The sequence below is a fragment of the Maylandia zebra genome, linkage group LG7 (genome assembly GCF_041146795.1).
Source record: "Maylandia zebra isolate NMK-2024a linkage group LG7, Mzebra_GT3a, whole genome shotgun sequence".
Classification (NCBI taxonomy): Eukaryota; Metazoa; Chordata; class Actinopteri; order Cichliformes; family Cichlidae; genus Maylandia; species Maylandia zebra.
In genome coordinates, this window is record NC_135173.1 from 32859513 (window position 1) to 32874433 (window position 14921).

A 14921-nucleotide genomic window follows, 5' to 3' on the forward strand; every position below is an offset into this window, starting at 1 on the left:
TGTTATTGAATCTGTGGAAGCTCCGCGATAGCCACCACACGAAGTAACGAGTAACGACCCTATCCAAATCCCAGTAACGAGTAACGCGTTCCTGATTTTGGCATAATAACTAGTTACCATGCTCGTTACCACAATAATAACGTAGTTACTATAACGCATTACTTAATAACGTGTTAGTCCCAACACTGCTCATTGTGTCAACAGAAATATGTCCCCACAGCTTCTGTACAAATACAATCTCACACACATTTTTTCCCCATTGCCATTGTATTATATTTAAGTTTTATTCACAAAGACAACTTTAATCAATCATCCAGAAGGTAAAAAGACAAATTTTAGTTATGGTTTTATTGATTTATTGAAAAACCTTTATCTGATCATTTACTTGTTTAGCTTTGATTCTTTCTTCCAGTCACAAGCTGCTGTTAACTGTACGTTAGAAAAAAGTACTAACAGCACTAACAGCAGGCAGTTGAACAATTTAACATATATTCATGTTTTTCTTTGGTGGACACAAAGACAAGTAGGACTGTAGATCTTTAATTTCACATCATTAATTTAGAAGTGTTCTGTAGCACATTTTAAATAACCTCAGTTGGCCAAAGTGCTCTACAGCTACAAAATGTCAATTATACATAAGAGTCACTAAATCAACAGTAAATATACACTTAAAAGTCAGTCATGAAATAGAACAAAGCATTTGCATAATAAAAGCCTAAAAACTGACGGATATAATTATGCAGTCTTGTTGTGTTTAAACTAGTGGATCTGTGTTACAATGTAGTTATTAATGAGCCACCATGACCAAAAGTCCTGCATTGATTGAACTAATCTGATCAACATTCATCACCAGGTTGGGTTTTGCTCATTAGGAATCCTCCTCACCTCGTAGGACAGTTGTGATGAATAACAAAACAATAAACTGGATTCAGGTTACATAATTGAAGACATGAAACTATGAGGACACAGAACCCTCCCTGGTCCAATCAGAGTGGGACTGTTTAGCAGTCTGATATTATCCTGATGCAGAGCTTCAGGAGATGTTACAATGATGGTGATTTGGAGGGAAGGATGCACAGAACCTGATGAATGACAGCAAACTGATAATTATGCTTTTCGCTTTGTTTCTGAGGGTCTAATCATCCTGTTACCACGATGACTCCACACAAAACTCAACGATTGGAGATGAGTAACAACACCGGCGAGTGTCAGGCAGTGGGTGTCTGGGAACACCTGGTATAAAGAATCAGGCTGGATGAACAATTTCTTATAATGTGTATGATGGTTTCCACTCACTCCAAATACATGCTTGTTAGGTTGTTTGGTGATTCTGCATCGACTGTGTGAATGCGATTGTGTATGATTGTCTCTGTCACTCTGTGTCACCTGCCCTGTGAGAGACTGTGTCCAGTTCAGTGGGAAATCCTCCCGCGTCCTGCTCCCAGATAAAGAAAACTTACAAATGAATAAAACTAAATAGGCTTTTAAATAATCTTTACCAGTGAAAAACAGAGGGACAGTACCTGTTTTATATGAATATCCTCTTTACAGATAAGTTTACATCTATAGAAAATGTAAGTACATATAATCCTCGCTCTAAACTCAATTCCACACACTTTTTTTTACTCTTGGATCTGTGTGATATCATAGGGAGGGGATATGTTCACATTTCATGTTAGGAAGAAAAACGCCCTGTCCACAAAACAAAACTCTTTTTCATGAGGGACAGCCAACAAGCAGAAAGTTAGCTTTAAAGAAGGAGCCGCTTTAAGAGCTTGTTTCATACAGGATGAATTGTGGGCCTGCGCAGACGCCCAGTATTAGATAAATGAGATTTTTTAAACTGTGAATCACGCAGAGCTACTCTAGCAGAGCCCAACAGGATAAACAGGATAGGTCCTTTCTATTAATATTCTCTATATGCAAGTGACCAACTCCTCATACATACACACATATATCAAGTGTATTTTTGGTATAAACCCTAACAGCTGTTAGTTTTCAGAACACACACACAGAACAGTGCAGCATGGCATTGCATGTTTTGTTGCCGACCAAATAGAGACATTTTGCCCTCCGTGTGATTGCTCTTTTTACCCAGAGGGCATTTAAACACATGCGTGCACACACACACCTACAGACACACACACTGGCACACAGTCAGTGTGATTGCAGCTCTCACCCAGAGGACATAAACAAACAATCACAGATTGAATTCAGGGAGTGTTTACCCACCTGGTCCTTTGTGTGTGTGTGTGTGTGTGTGTGTGTGTGTGTGTGTGTGTGTGTGTGTGTGTGTGTGTGTGTGTGTGTGTGTGTGTGGAGGTCACAGGGCGGATGAGCTATTCTGTATGCCGTGTTCACACTGCAGCTCAGCATATAGAAAGAGAGGAGAAGCCCACTGAATTAATTCCAGGTTCACTTGAACATTTTGTTGTTCTTCAAAGCTTTTTCATACATCGATCGCACAAATTGCTCAGCAGCACAAACAGTCGAAGTACAGCTCCAAATACAATAACACCAACTGTACCCATAAATTAAATGGACCATGTCCTGAATCAGCAGGACTGGAGTTTCTAAATACCTGCTCTGGTTTACAGAGCCAGAGAAGATACAGGAGGTTTGTAAGAGGAAGTGATCATCATCTAAAGTGAAAGAATCGAATACGGCATTAGTTTAGCCAGATGACGAAGCCAAGCTCAGCTATAATCCCAGAAGATCAGCTGATATCAACAGCAACAGATACTGCCAAGTATAAATGACTGCAGATGGAAATATTGGTCTTCTGTGAGCTGTAGTGGTCCTGACTGAACTACAATTTTAGCACTAGTTTGTTTTTTGCATCTCCTCATTCACCTCATTCACTGTCTGCCTCACTGACAGGATGTGGACAGACAAGGGATGATCAGTCATGTCATGGTTCTCAGCAGCCCAAAGCGAAGCTTTAAATGCTGCCAGCAAGGGGTCCACTGAGTGGTCGAGTTCATGAGGGCTTGAAATAGTTTGGATAGGAATTGGGACTTTGCCACTGTGAATCTCACCTGACTTTTCATCTTTCATCTTTCCATCAAGTTTGTTAACCACTTGTTCATTTCAGGCTTGTGGAGGGCTGAAGCCTGCCTCAGCAGTGAGAGACAGGGGACAGGTTGTCAGTCCATCTCAGGGCCAACACAGAGACACAGACAACAATTCCCTCTCACATTTACATCACACTTTTTAAACTCTTTACCCCTTGAAAGCTGACTAGGAGTAACCCTCAAGGCTTTTTTCTCAATCTAGTAGTTTCTGTCATATTTCATATTTTTCTAGAGCATGTGACTGGGTGCATGTCAGACATTAGTGAGGGTGGTCTCTGTCTAAGCAACTGCTTTTCTAAAAACCTGGAAACTATTTTAATGGTTGTCATCAAACAGTTGATGTATACTCAGGTGTCAAAACTCGGACAAAATGGACAAGATGTGCAAAATGTGTCTAACAAAATGTTAGATGGTGACCAGATGGAAGAATCTCTGATGGAAGAGGAACCAGATGGAAGAGTCTCAAAGCAAGAAGGTTCTGGTTGGTTGGAAATTGTATGTCTGAAGTGTGCATGTACTTCCTGACCTTGTGTGTTTCTTCCTACAGTCCAAAGGCATACTTGTTAGCTTAACAGATGATTCTAAATTGATGTGGGTGACAGTGTTTGGTTGTCAGTCTCTTTGTCTTGGCTCTATAATGGGCCAGTGTCCTCTTTAGAGTGCACCTCACATGTTTCCCTGTGTCAGGTGGGGCAGGCTCTTTGGGGGTCTTATGTTTCACAAGCAGTAAAGAAGATGGATAATATAGGACGCACTTGCATTAGTGTGATTTCATATAAACCTCTATTTCTTAAAAAAAAAAAAAACTTGATTAGCATAAAGTTTAAAAAGATGAGTACAGAGTGTTGAAACTTCCCTGCAAGGTCTCTAAATGGATGATGTAGATTAAAATATTTTGTTTTTAAAAAAAAAAAACTTTTTCAGTTTATTCTCTTTGCAGTTCTGCTGGTTTTCTGTTACTCAAAATGTGTTGTGGTTATTGTGTTTCCTCTTTGGTGGTGATGCTCATCCATCCACTTTCATTTTCATCCAAGTTGCCAGTGTAGCTGGACTCTCAGCAGCCCCAGTGTTAAGCAGAGTACTCCCTCGACTTGGATTGCCAGATGGGGCAGCTTGAATCAAGGGTTTGGCAGTAAATGGCGGTTTTCAGAATATCCTGCCTGGTGTGAAGAGTCCCAACCGGTTTTAAACACTTTCCTGGTTCATCAGGGAACTTAATAAGTTTTGAAGCCTGTGTTGCACATAGAAGAATTTACGTGAAGTACGAGACACCAGAGCAGGGTTGGCATGTCTTTGGTTATCTTCATTAAATTTCTACAAGATGTGTGCGCCCCCACTGTGACTATCAGGGCTGTCTGATTATTATCTGTATTATTATCAGCGTTATCTTCAGCTTTCTGCGGGCCTCCGTGTATTTTTCCTGGTGTCCTCTGAGGGAAAATTAAAAGAGACGGAAGCGCTCTGCCTGTTTGAAGGTGGTGAATGAGGCCGTGCCTTCGCTCACCCTGCTGCTTTACAATGTCATCTACCTCTGAATATAAAGCAGCTGCAGGAGGGATTTCTGTTCCCGACATTTTCTGCTCCAGACTAGGATAAAATAGAATGAAATCATCCAGTGTTTCAATACAGCTGGAGGCCAATTCACCTCTAAAGAAAATACTTCTGATATGAGCTTAATTGTTCCATGGATCCCATTTAGTTCATTCAGTGACATTTAAGCCATGAAGCTCAATAAATGAATGGACACAGCACACTTTAATTGAGAGACATGATTTCTACCAAATATATTCAATGTACATCTGACATTAATACATGAGATGGTTTGTATTTAAGACTTTCTTTAACTGCGCAAATATGTAAAGAAAGGCAGCAGAAAATCAGGAAACTGTGTTATGGAGGTTTATGGGTCTCAGTACTTAAAATGTATTTAATAATAAGGTTGACATGGTTGTACAATTGCTTGAGTATACACTGCTGGTTTGATTTGTGAGGCAGTTCTTTCTAATGATTATGATTTTTGACATTTTTTGTAACTTTACACACTGCTTCTATAAGACTTGAGTCTGTTAAATAATGAACACGTAGTAGAAAATTGCTGGAAAGTGCCACAAGATGGTAAGTCCTCTCTATACTCTACACACAACTGCACAAATATGTCAGCAGATACTGGTATTTATATTGCCAAACTCTTTACAGTTTAATAGAGTCTTAGTTTTATAGGATTTCATGAGATTTTGTCCTTTTTAGTGGGAGATATTTGTTACCCCAAGTGTAGGAGTTTAACTATATCTGGATCTTATTTATGAAAAGTGAGAAGGTGGAGCGTGAGATGAACTGGCAGTTTTATGCAGTATCCATAGTAATGCTGGTGTTATAGCGGGCTATTTTGGGGAAGAATGAGCTGAACAAGAAGGTTTTTGATTCACCAGTCGTTGTACATTCGCTCACCTATAGTCATGCACTCTGGTTGGTGACAGAAAGAATAAAGTTGTGAATACAAATGGCGAGAATGAGTTTTCTCTCTCGGGAGGCTGAGGTCAGTCTTGGAGATACGCTACCTCCTTTGCATTGAAAAGAGCCAGACGAGGTGGCTGGTGCAACTGATCAAGCCTCCTGGGTGTCTATTCTTGGAGATTCTATGGCTATGAAAATTGGAAGCAGAGCACAGAGCAAATGTACGGCTTGCCACAAGGATTCTGTACGTATATGGTTCAAAATGCCTTGGCATCCCTTAGGAGTGCCTGGAAAACATGGCTGTGGCAAAGGATGTTTGATACATGCGTGTTTATTCTCCTACCACCTGGATGGATGGATGGCTGTTTTAGAGGCATGTTTTCAGCACATACATAATGAAGAATGGGAATATTCAGTCTAAAAGCACACTGATGACAGTGTGCATCGATAAAACAAGAAAACATGAACTACTGTTTCAAACTGACACATTTTGTTAGATGTCATGAGAACTGGGTGTCCGACTATGGCCGAGCAGTTGAGAAGTGAGACTGGGGTTGTGCCTGTCTTTTTTCACCTTTGTGCTCCATTAATTTATCATCAAGACTTTCATTTTTAAAGTTTGACTGTAGCTTTTAAAGGCAACTGAGGGAGAACAGAGGAAAGATTTCTTTTGTTCGAGATTGCCACGATTTACTAGAACTTAGGTCACTCTGGTGACACACTGATGGAGATCCAGCTAGTGTGAATGAGACACAAGTGCAAGTTGTCAAAACGATATTTCCATGCAGCCAAAAGCAGTGCAGATGTTCATGAGATAATAATACTGAACATGAGGGAGTGTTTTAGATTTTTACAGGCAGAGTCAAGGAACATTATGATGTGCCTATTTAATAGCTTCAAATTTTTGGATACAGAAATTCTATCCATATGTTTTCTTTTCAGACGATGTGTCCATGTCAGTTCAGACAGTGTCTGCCATTGGTTGGTGAGCAAAACTGCAAAACTGTGTTCAGGTTCACTGCAGTGTCACTGGTGTCGTACCACATGTGAGTTCATCTGTCCACCCGAGTGACTGTGAAATCTGACCTTGGTTCCTTAGATTGTGCATTTGGATGAGCCTTAGTACCTTCAGTAGGACTTGATTGCATTTAAAGTTACGTTGAAAGTGGTATATTTAGTGAAAGAGCCTAAAATGAACAAAAGGAGCTGTTAAGGAGGAAGAGGAGCACTGCTCTCCAGATGGAGAGTCGGTATGCTAGCAGTATTGTCCTCCTTCACGGTTTCCCTCTTTTTGTTCCCATGGGAGTTGTTGCAACATGAATTTAACTTCTGAACTGTTTCCATGGAGACCTCACATCCAACTGTGTCCTGTCAAAGTGGCTAATTAGTTAATGAAGCACGTGGCGATGCCCGACCAGAGAGAGTGAGAGAGAGCGAGAAAGAGTGTGTATGGAGGAATCTGGCCGACTCTCACATATATTCAGTTTGTCCCTATCCCCAGCCCCCTCCATCCTTCTGCCTCTCCTCTCTTCCCCCTCCTCCCTCTCTTTCCTCTCATAATCAGTTCTGCTGTAATCAATTAGCTGGATGAGGAGCAGCAGAGGGAACAGGTGCAGCTAAATGTTAATGAATTCCTCTGCGGCCATCCTCACAGTAACACTGGCTGAATATTTAAACTGCTTGTTGGCCCAATGACTTCACCGCAGCTGAAGCAGGGATCCACACACCATTGCTCTGTGTCTTTTTAAATATGTGTTAATACGGCAACATGTGAATGTGTGTTCACATGTTGGCATATGACAATCCATTTAGTTACCTTTTTTTTTTAAAGGGTGACAACAAAAGATGTTGGTTCTAGATTGGCTGAATAACGAACCAAAGACCCAAATACACAACACTATGAGAACTATTCAAAACTTTAACTTCAAGGACTGGTGACACACATGTGTCTGGTCATTTTAGGTGAGTGGAAAGCAACACGCACAGTCTTTAAAAAAGACCAAAAGTACTTATACTGGAAACTGGAAAGAATAATTAACTGGTCAGATGCAACACTGAGGTAAAACTGATTAAGACTCCAATTTTTACAAAATGAATATAAACTCAAAACAGAGCGTCCAGCATGTATTAAAAATGTCACATCACAAATCACATTTAATTCAATAATGTTTAAAAAGCACTTTGAGGTATGACTTCATGAACAACATGCACGAACCCTGTGCAGCACCACGGCCCAAGCCTGTTGGGTCCTAACGGAAAAGTTACATAACTCACTAAAGCTTCGCAGTGTTATTGAAGCACCTGGGCTCTGTAGTGTGGTCATCTAATCACATTATTTTATTGCCACCTAATTCAGCCAGTGTCTCAGTTAATACCCTTCTACACATCTAAATAAAAACTTCTCATATTAGGCATGCTATATCTACAATCTCTTTTGCAACACATGTCAGCCATTCACCAGAGTTTGTTGTTGTTGTACGACATCTGCAATGTAGTACACACCAAAGTGTAGGGATGTTTCCACTTCTTCATGAAGTTTCATGAAATTCAGCCAGGCACGTTTTGCATGATCAAGCTCATAATCAACAAATTCCAGTCTAACAATAAAGAGAAATAACATAAATACGTAACTAGAAGAAGATATAGTCTGGGGTTAGTACAGAATCTTTAGATTTCTAGATGTTTTAGACCCCTTAGTTTAAAGTTTTTCACTTTATTGTATGGTAGTTTTAATATTCAATGCATATAACTGAGGTTTGATCACATCTTGTATGCTTAATAAACTAAATGAACAAAGCAAAAACATGTTTTAATTTGGGATATTTTACATACGCGTTTGTACTGAGGATAAATTATCTTTATAACTTTATACGCAGGCTAACCTTGCTAAACTACTAAGCAGTATATTTGCTGTGTCTGATCTCTACAGTAGGGGAATTTAATTAAAAGTCACATGACCTATAATTCTGACTGAGGGTAATGATGTCAAAAACAAGCCACGGGGGATTATTTTATCCAATACACATCATTTCCTCCTTCCGTTAAATTTCTAAATATCCTCCAGTTTATCAGTTTAAGTTGGGATTTCTGTTATTATCAGTTACACCCACATGTATCAGGTGAACGTCTGAAAGAGATTCATATGATGAGAGAAAAAAGCAACGGAGACACAGAGAGGATTTTTCTATTCTAATTCATTAATCTTCATTCATTAATGTTCAGCCCACCTGACACACACACACACACATTTTGGGTCACACTGAGTATATCAGCAGGCTGGTTGATGGCAGCTGCCTCACAGAGCAGAGCACACTGGGGGCCAGGCAAACATCTGTTGTGTGTGAGCACGCGTGTGTGTGTCTGTTTGTGTGTGTCAGAGGTGGGTTGTTAACATGCAAATAAAGCAATTAAAATTCATGCGACACACACCCAAACACACAGATACACACTCACACACGTGCAAATTGAAATAGAAACACAACAGAAGCCAGATGAGCTTCTCTGTTGATTGCTGATCAGATTTGCATGCAGACCGTTTTCACACTCTCCTGCGATGAACACCAATACTTCCAGAAATTATGCTGTATTTATGTGTTTGTGATATATTTTGACAGCATGCAGTTGAAGTTCCACCCTCGGGATTATTTAATATTTTATTTGCCCATACATACAGAATAGAAAACACTTTGTAATTCCCAAATCCATGGAGCATATCACAACCATGATATCAATGTAAAGATCATACTGTCACGTCAACCTTGGTATGCCTCTAGATAATTAATACTCCATGTGAGCTGGTGAGGGTTGAAGCTGAAAAAATGAGTCTTTAATGTTCTTTTTTTAATTCAGATTTTAAAAGTTAATTTGGACATGGACTATTAAACTGAAAGCCACATTATCGCTCTGATAATAGGTCTATAATTTTGGAACAAAATTTTATGTTGGTGGTTGGAAATGATTCTGAATTATTACCCAAAATTAAGAGATTTTAAATCTACATTAAATGACCCAAACTGCCCATAAAACCTGTAAATCAAACCACATAGAGACAAAAATACCACACCAGAAGCGAGCAAGAAAGACACAGAAAGTGCGATGTAAAAATAATTACAAACACATAATTTGGACTACACATTAACCCAAATCATTCAAAAAGAGTTGTAAAATGTCCAGAAACAGGTGAAAAAAGAGACAAACAGCAACTACCAATGAGCCCAACATGCTCACAAAGTGATGAATAGGGATTATAAAGAAATCTAAAAAGATACAGTGGGATGCAGGAGAATTTTAAAGAAACAGATAAAATACATACTACAAAATATATAACTATACTACCCAAATAACTGGAACAAATTCTGATGGGCCTTAGGATTCTAGATGCATTGCCAGGTTTTTGTAGCTCCATGGATTAGGGGAGTGGCTCACTTAGCATCAGTCACCAAAGCAATCAGTGTGTCTTGCGCTGTCTTGCCTCCTGCTCTTGTGGAGTTGTTTGGACTTGTTTGATTTATGTCATTTTCTTCTGTGTGATCTCCATATTTTGTCCTTCGAAATGAGTCAGGGTCATGACAATGGAAAACAACTGCAAAGGTGCACAAAGTTGCTTCAAAAAGACTCACAATGACCTCAAAGAAGTTCAAGACACAACAGAGAGACCCATAAAGAGAACCAATTAGAGTCAGTTCAGTTTTATTTATAAAGCACCAAGGTGCTTTATATTGTAAGGTAAAGACCCTACGATAATAGAGAGAAACCATCAATGACCAGAAAAAAATCAAACGAATATTTTTGAATAAGTATTTGTCCACAGTGGGAAGAAAAAACTCTCTCTTTTAACAGGACGAAACCTTTGGTATAACCAGGGTCAGGACAACCACGCAAGACATTTGCAGGACAATAAGAATCGAAGTGAAACTGTATGAAGGACTATGAACTCTATGAACCTCATCACCAGTCAGATGATGTTTGGCACCTTTGTTTACTGTTTTCTATTTCTTTTTTCTAGAGCATCAAAGTATCCTGGCAGCCTCCTCCACGCAGTGCCCAGAATGGGATCATCACAGCTTACAAGATCAAATACAGGAAGACGGGCCGGCGTGGAGACCAGGAAGCCATCGAACCCAACAACTTCTGGTACCTGTTCACTGGTAAGTCTCTTCAAACTGGCATGTGATTTGATTTAGTCTGGAAAAGAGAAATGGTTAAAGATGTATCTGCTGTTGGCTTTATAAAACATCACTCAAGCAGGAGCATTTGTTGGGAAATTTAGCACAGAAGAAAGAGAAATATCTTGTTTTTTTTCATGCACACAGTACTTGTTAGTAGGATCAATTCAGTCTCATCAGGGGGCTGTTATCTCTCAGAGACTACAATATATCACCAGACTCATCCTTTTGTATTTGCCCTCATTTTCTCTCCCAAATAAATATTTTAAAGCTGCACTCTTTGTTCTTACAATGACTCTGTTTGTTTGGCCCAAACTACACAAAAACTGCTGTACAAATCTGCAAGACTGCAGCCAGACTGTGCTTTTATTTATATATATATATATATATATATATATATATATATATATATATATGTATATATATATATATATATATGTGTGTATGTGTGTGTGTGTGTGTATATATATGTGTGTGTGTGTGTGTATATATATGTGTGTGTGTGTGTGTATATATATATATATATATATATATGTATATGTATATATGTATATATATATATATATATGTATATATGTATATATATATATATATATATATATATATATATATATATATATATATATATGTGTGTGTATATATATATATATATGTATATATATGTGTATATAATATAATATATATGGGGATTTAGTGAAAGCACAGAAGATTGTTTTCACTGAACGTGATGGGAGTCTGACAGTCGGCATGCGTAAATCTTCAAATAGAGACAAAGAAGACGTAAATCCTAAAGATATGTGTGTGTGCTTTAATATGTCTGTGGAACTGTCAATTTATTTCTTTACTTTGGTGAAAAACAGCTGCAAGTCTGGGTCTGTGTGTGTGATTGTGTGTCTGCATTCAAACTGCCACCAGCTATTATTTCAATTTGAGGTTTGCAGGATTTGAATGAAACTGATCTTCCTTTTCATTATTTTCCACTGATGGTTATCTTCATCTGTCTGTCTGCATCAGAATTCATTGCCCAGTGACAGCTCTGCTTTTGTGTGTGTGCGTGTTTGGAATCTGATCCGCCTGCTGCAAGCCTGGCCGTCAGCAGTAATCACTCCTTTTTATTGTCTGATAATAAAAGACAAATTTAAATTAATAAAATTATTTCTTGAATAAAAAAAAAAAAACTCAGCTTCTCAGAGGAGGTGAAAAGAACGGCACATTAAACAAACATACTTAACGCTAACATTAAAACTTAAATTTACTCCATTTATGTAATGACACGTATTACCTAAGCCCCAAATCCAACCATGCACTTTCTTAACTGCTTATCCCACATAGTGGAACAAGCAGTGGGAATTTCAAGGTAAAAAAAATGTGTTTCCTTTTTTGAATGAGAATGATTAAATATTCTTCAGAGTACTGTCTTCTCAAATGTCTGCATAGTTGTGGTACGCATGACATGCTAGGTTTACTTGGCCATGTGTGTACTGGGCATCATTGTCACAGTTATTTAACACTTCTGAACTCTGCTCCTTAATAGACTGTAACACTCTGAGTGTTCTGATATCAGGCTAGATGGCTTAAGTGGTCCAATCATACAATCTGACAGCAGCACAGATTTAATCACTCTGGTTTCTGGTAGCTTTTATTTGTTGTACTTTTTTGTAGCCTTGCTCAATTCCTCCCCTCTGCGGCAGTAACGGTAACACCAGCTCCCACTTTAGTTAATTAGCGTGGGCTACAAAAATGAGAAGGTAAGGCTCCTTTTGAAGCTGAGAGACTCGGCAGACCTGCTGCCAATCTCAAAACTCACACAGAGCGCAAGTGGAGTGCAACTCAAATGTTAGACAAGGCCTTAAATTGCCTGAAGCACTAGGAAATTGTTGGTCTTATGCAATCTAACACTGTCGGCCTAGGGTGGGTTACAGTGCCAAAAAGACGATCCAAAGGCTACCAGAAAGGAGAGGAAAGAGCTTGCTATCTTTATAGTAACTAAGGTGGATGGAGGGAAAGCGCACAATTATGGTGTGAGCCAACAACCTCACGGTAAATGGTCCACTTGGGAGTCCATCACTAACAGGACCATTACTGACACTGATATTTGGAAGATCTCCCAAGCAAGTCTACAACCTGGCCAGTCTGCCAGTAGCAACACTCGACACTGGAAAGAGCAGAACTAGCTGGTTAGCAGCAACTGAATTTTAAAAATAAGGGTGAGGGCACTGTCCAGTCGTAAATTGAAATGTTGGCTCAAATGAATGAAAAAGCTCTCGAATCATAAAATAAACTTGGGTAGTGGCCAGTTAAGCTAGAAAGCCTATATAAGACTTAAGGTCTGTCAGAGAGGTCCATTAGAAATGTTGTGGAAAAAGGCACCAAGACCACAAGTGCAGTGCAGAGGAGCCTTTCAGCATTTTGAATTAGCGTAGGTGAAGACTAGTACACAGCTCCCTGCTACAGTTACCTGTGCTGACATTCAATTGCAAACTTTAAACTTTTATAAAAATCCAAATATTGGAGTTATTCAATTTAAACAACAATCACCACACAGTCGATATGACAGTGAGCCTCAAGTGGCCATTTGAGGAATTGTATTTTTTGTATTTCATTTTTCAGTCCTGGAGTGGCACTGGGTCCATATATGACCATTAATGACTGTGACACCGTGTTGATTGTGAATCGGTTATAAGCAGCAAACCCGTGTTTTTACAGCCGTACAACAGGAAAACGATGATGGCATAATGACATGCTTTCACTCTCTTTTTCTCTTTCCAGGTCTAGAGAAGGGCAGTCAGTACAGTTTCCAGGTAGCAGCAATGACAGCAAATGGTACAGGCCCGGCCAGCGATTGGTACACTGCTGAGACGCCAGAGAATGACCTGGATGGTAAAAACAGAGAGTGATAGAGCGTGTGTGTGTGTTTTTGTGTGCATGTGTGTGTGACAGCGGTGATCTGTATAACAGGATGTAAATACCTCCACTGCCCTAACACTCGCATAAATATTTAACCAGTTAAAGAAGGGTGTCGGGTGGATTGATGGAAGTTTTAGCTCAAGGAGGGGGATGTGAGAGGAGATGGAATAAAGCAGAAAGAAAAGGAAAAGCAGTCGTCCATGTGTAAGAAAACAGAAAGATTTGCTTCATTTAAGCTTAAATACTAATGAATGAGCAGTACATGAACAACGTAAAGAATTTGCACATTTGCATATGAGGGTAGATAAAAAATGTCATTTGAGAGTTTTTTTTTAATTTGTCCAAATAAAAAACATCTCTTTCTCCCTCTGCTTTCTTCTGAATTATGTAACAGTCACCGAGCCTTCCATTTGGACTGCTATCTAGCATTCAAAACAACCATAATGTAGTACTGAACAAATTTGTTTGTCAGCAGCTACTCTATAACACCCTCAGCAAAGACATAAGTGGAGGATTTAGTGCTTTAAAGTTAGTCTGTTCTCCTCATTTCCTGTTCTATATTTTTATTCATGGACTAAAGTACTAGAACAGCTTTGTATGACCCCTGTTATCTTATACTGGGTCTTGGTGCATCCCCTCAGGTTATCAACTATCTGAGACACATTTCAGCCCCAGAATGTATATTTTGATGGGACATAAGTATAAAAGGTACTCTTTAAAGATAAACTGATAACTCAGTTATAATGGTTACTGTATATTCATAAGCATTAAAACTGTCTTCATATCTGCCTACAGCTACGTTATCGAGAGTTACAAAGCCATTACGAGGCTACAGACAGAAGCAAAAACAATCAGCAGAAACAAACTGGCTAGCAGCTCTGGGGATTTTCGACCCTATAACTCTTAGCAGAATAATTTAAAAAACGATAACCAGCTCAGCACCAGGATGTTCTGGTCAGCAGGATGCTGCAGAGATAAAAACAACAAACACATCCATGCTAACTGTGTTCCCGGGCCGGGACAGAGGGAGACACAAATCTTATTTCGATGGATTATCACTCAATAAAGTGATATGAAGCATCTCCCCCCGAGGACCGAGAGTGCTCTAATCTCATCTAATCTGTTCCCGAGGAATAATACTAAGTGTCAGGTCTTTTTAGGGGTAACAGGGTTAGCATTTGTTACCCACAGCTGCTCTAAGTACCTGCTTCTGTGAGCACTAACAGGGTTAGCTTTAAGACTATTGGCGGTGGTAGAGGTCAGTGATGTACCGATGTCCCCAAACCACAGTGCTGTCATCGTCTTTGTGTCTGACATTTTA

At 39.3% G+C, this 14921-nt stretch overlaps 1 protein-coding gene across 2 annotated transcripts in view; it reads left to right on the forward strand.

Moving 5' to 3' along the window:
• Positions 1 to 14921, forward strand: part of dcc (DCC netrin 1 receptor) — a 354092-nt gene that overhangs the window by 249166 nt on the left and 90005 nt on the right. For both annotated transcript variants that reach the window (XM_076886255.1, XM_076886256.1), the window contains exons 13-14: positions 10534 to 10675; positions 13463 to 13573. In XM_076886255.1, coding sequence (XP_076742370.1) covers positions 10534 to 10675; positions 13463 to 13573 — 253 coding nt within the window. The remainder of the gene's footprint in view (positions 1 to 10533; positions 10676 to 13462; positions 13574 to 14921) is intronic.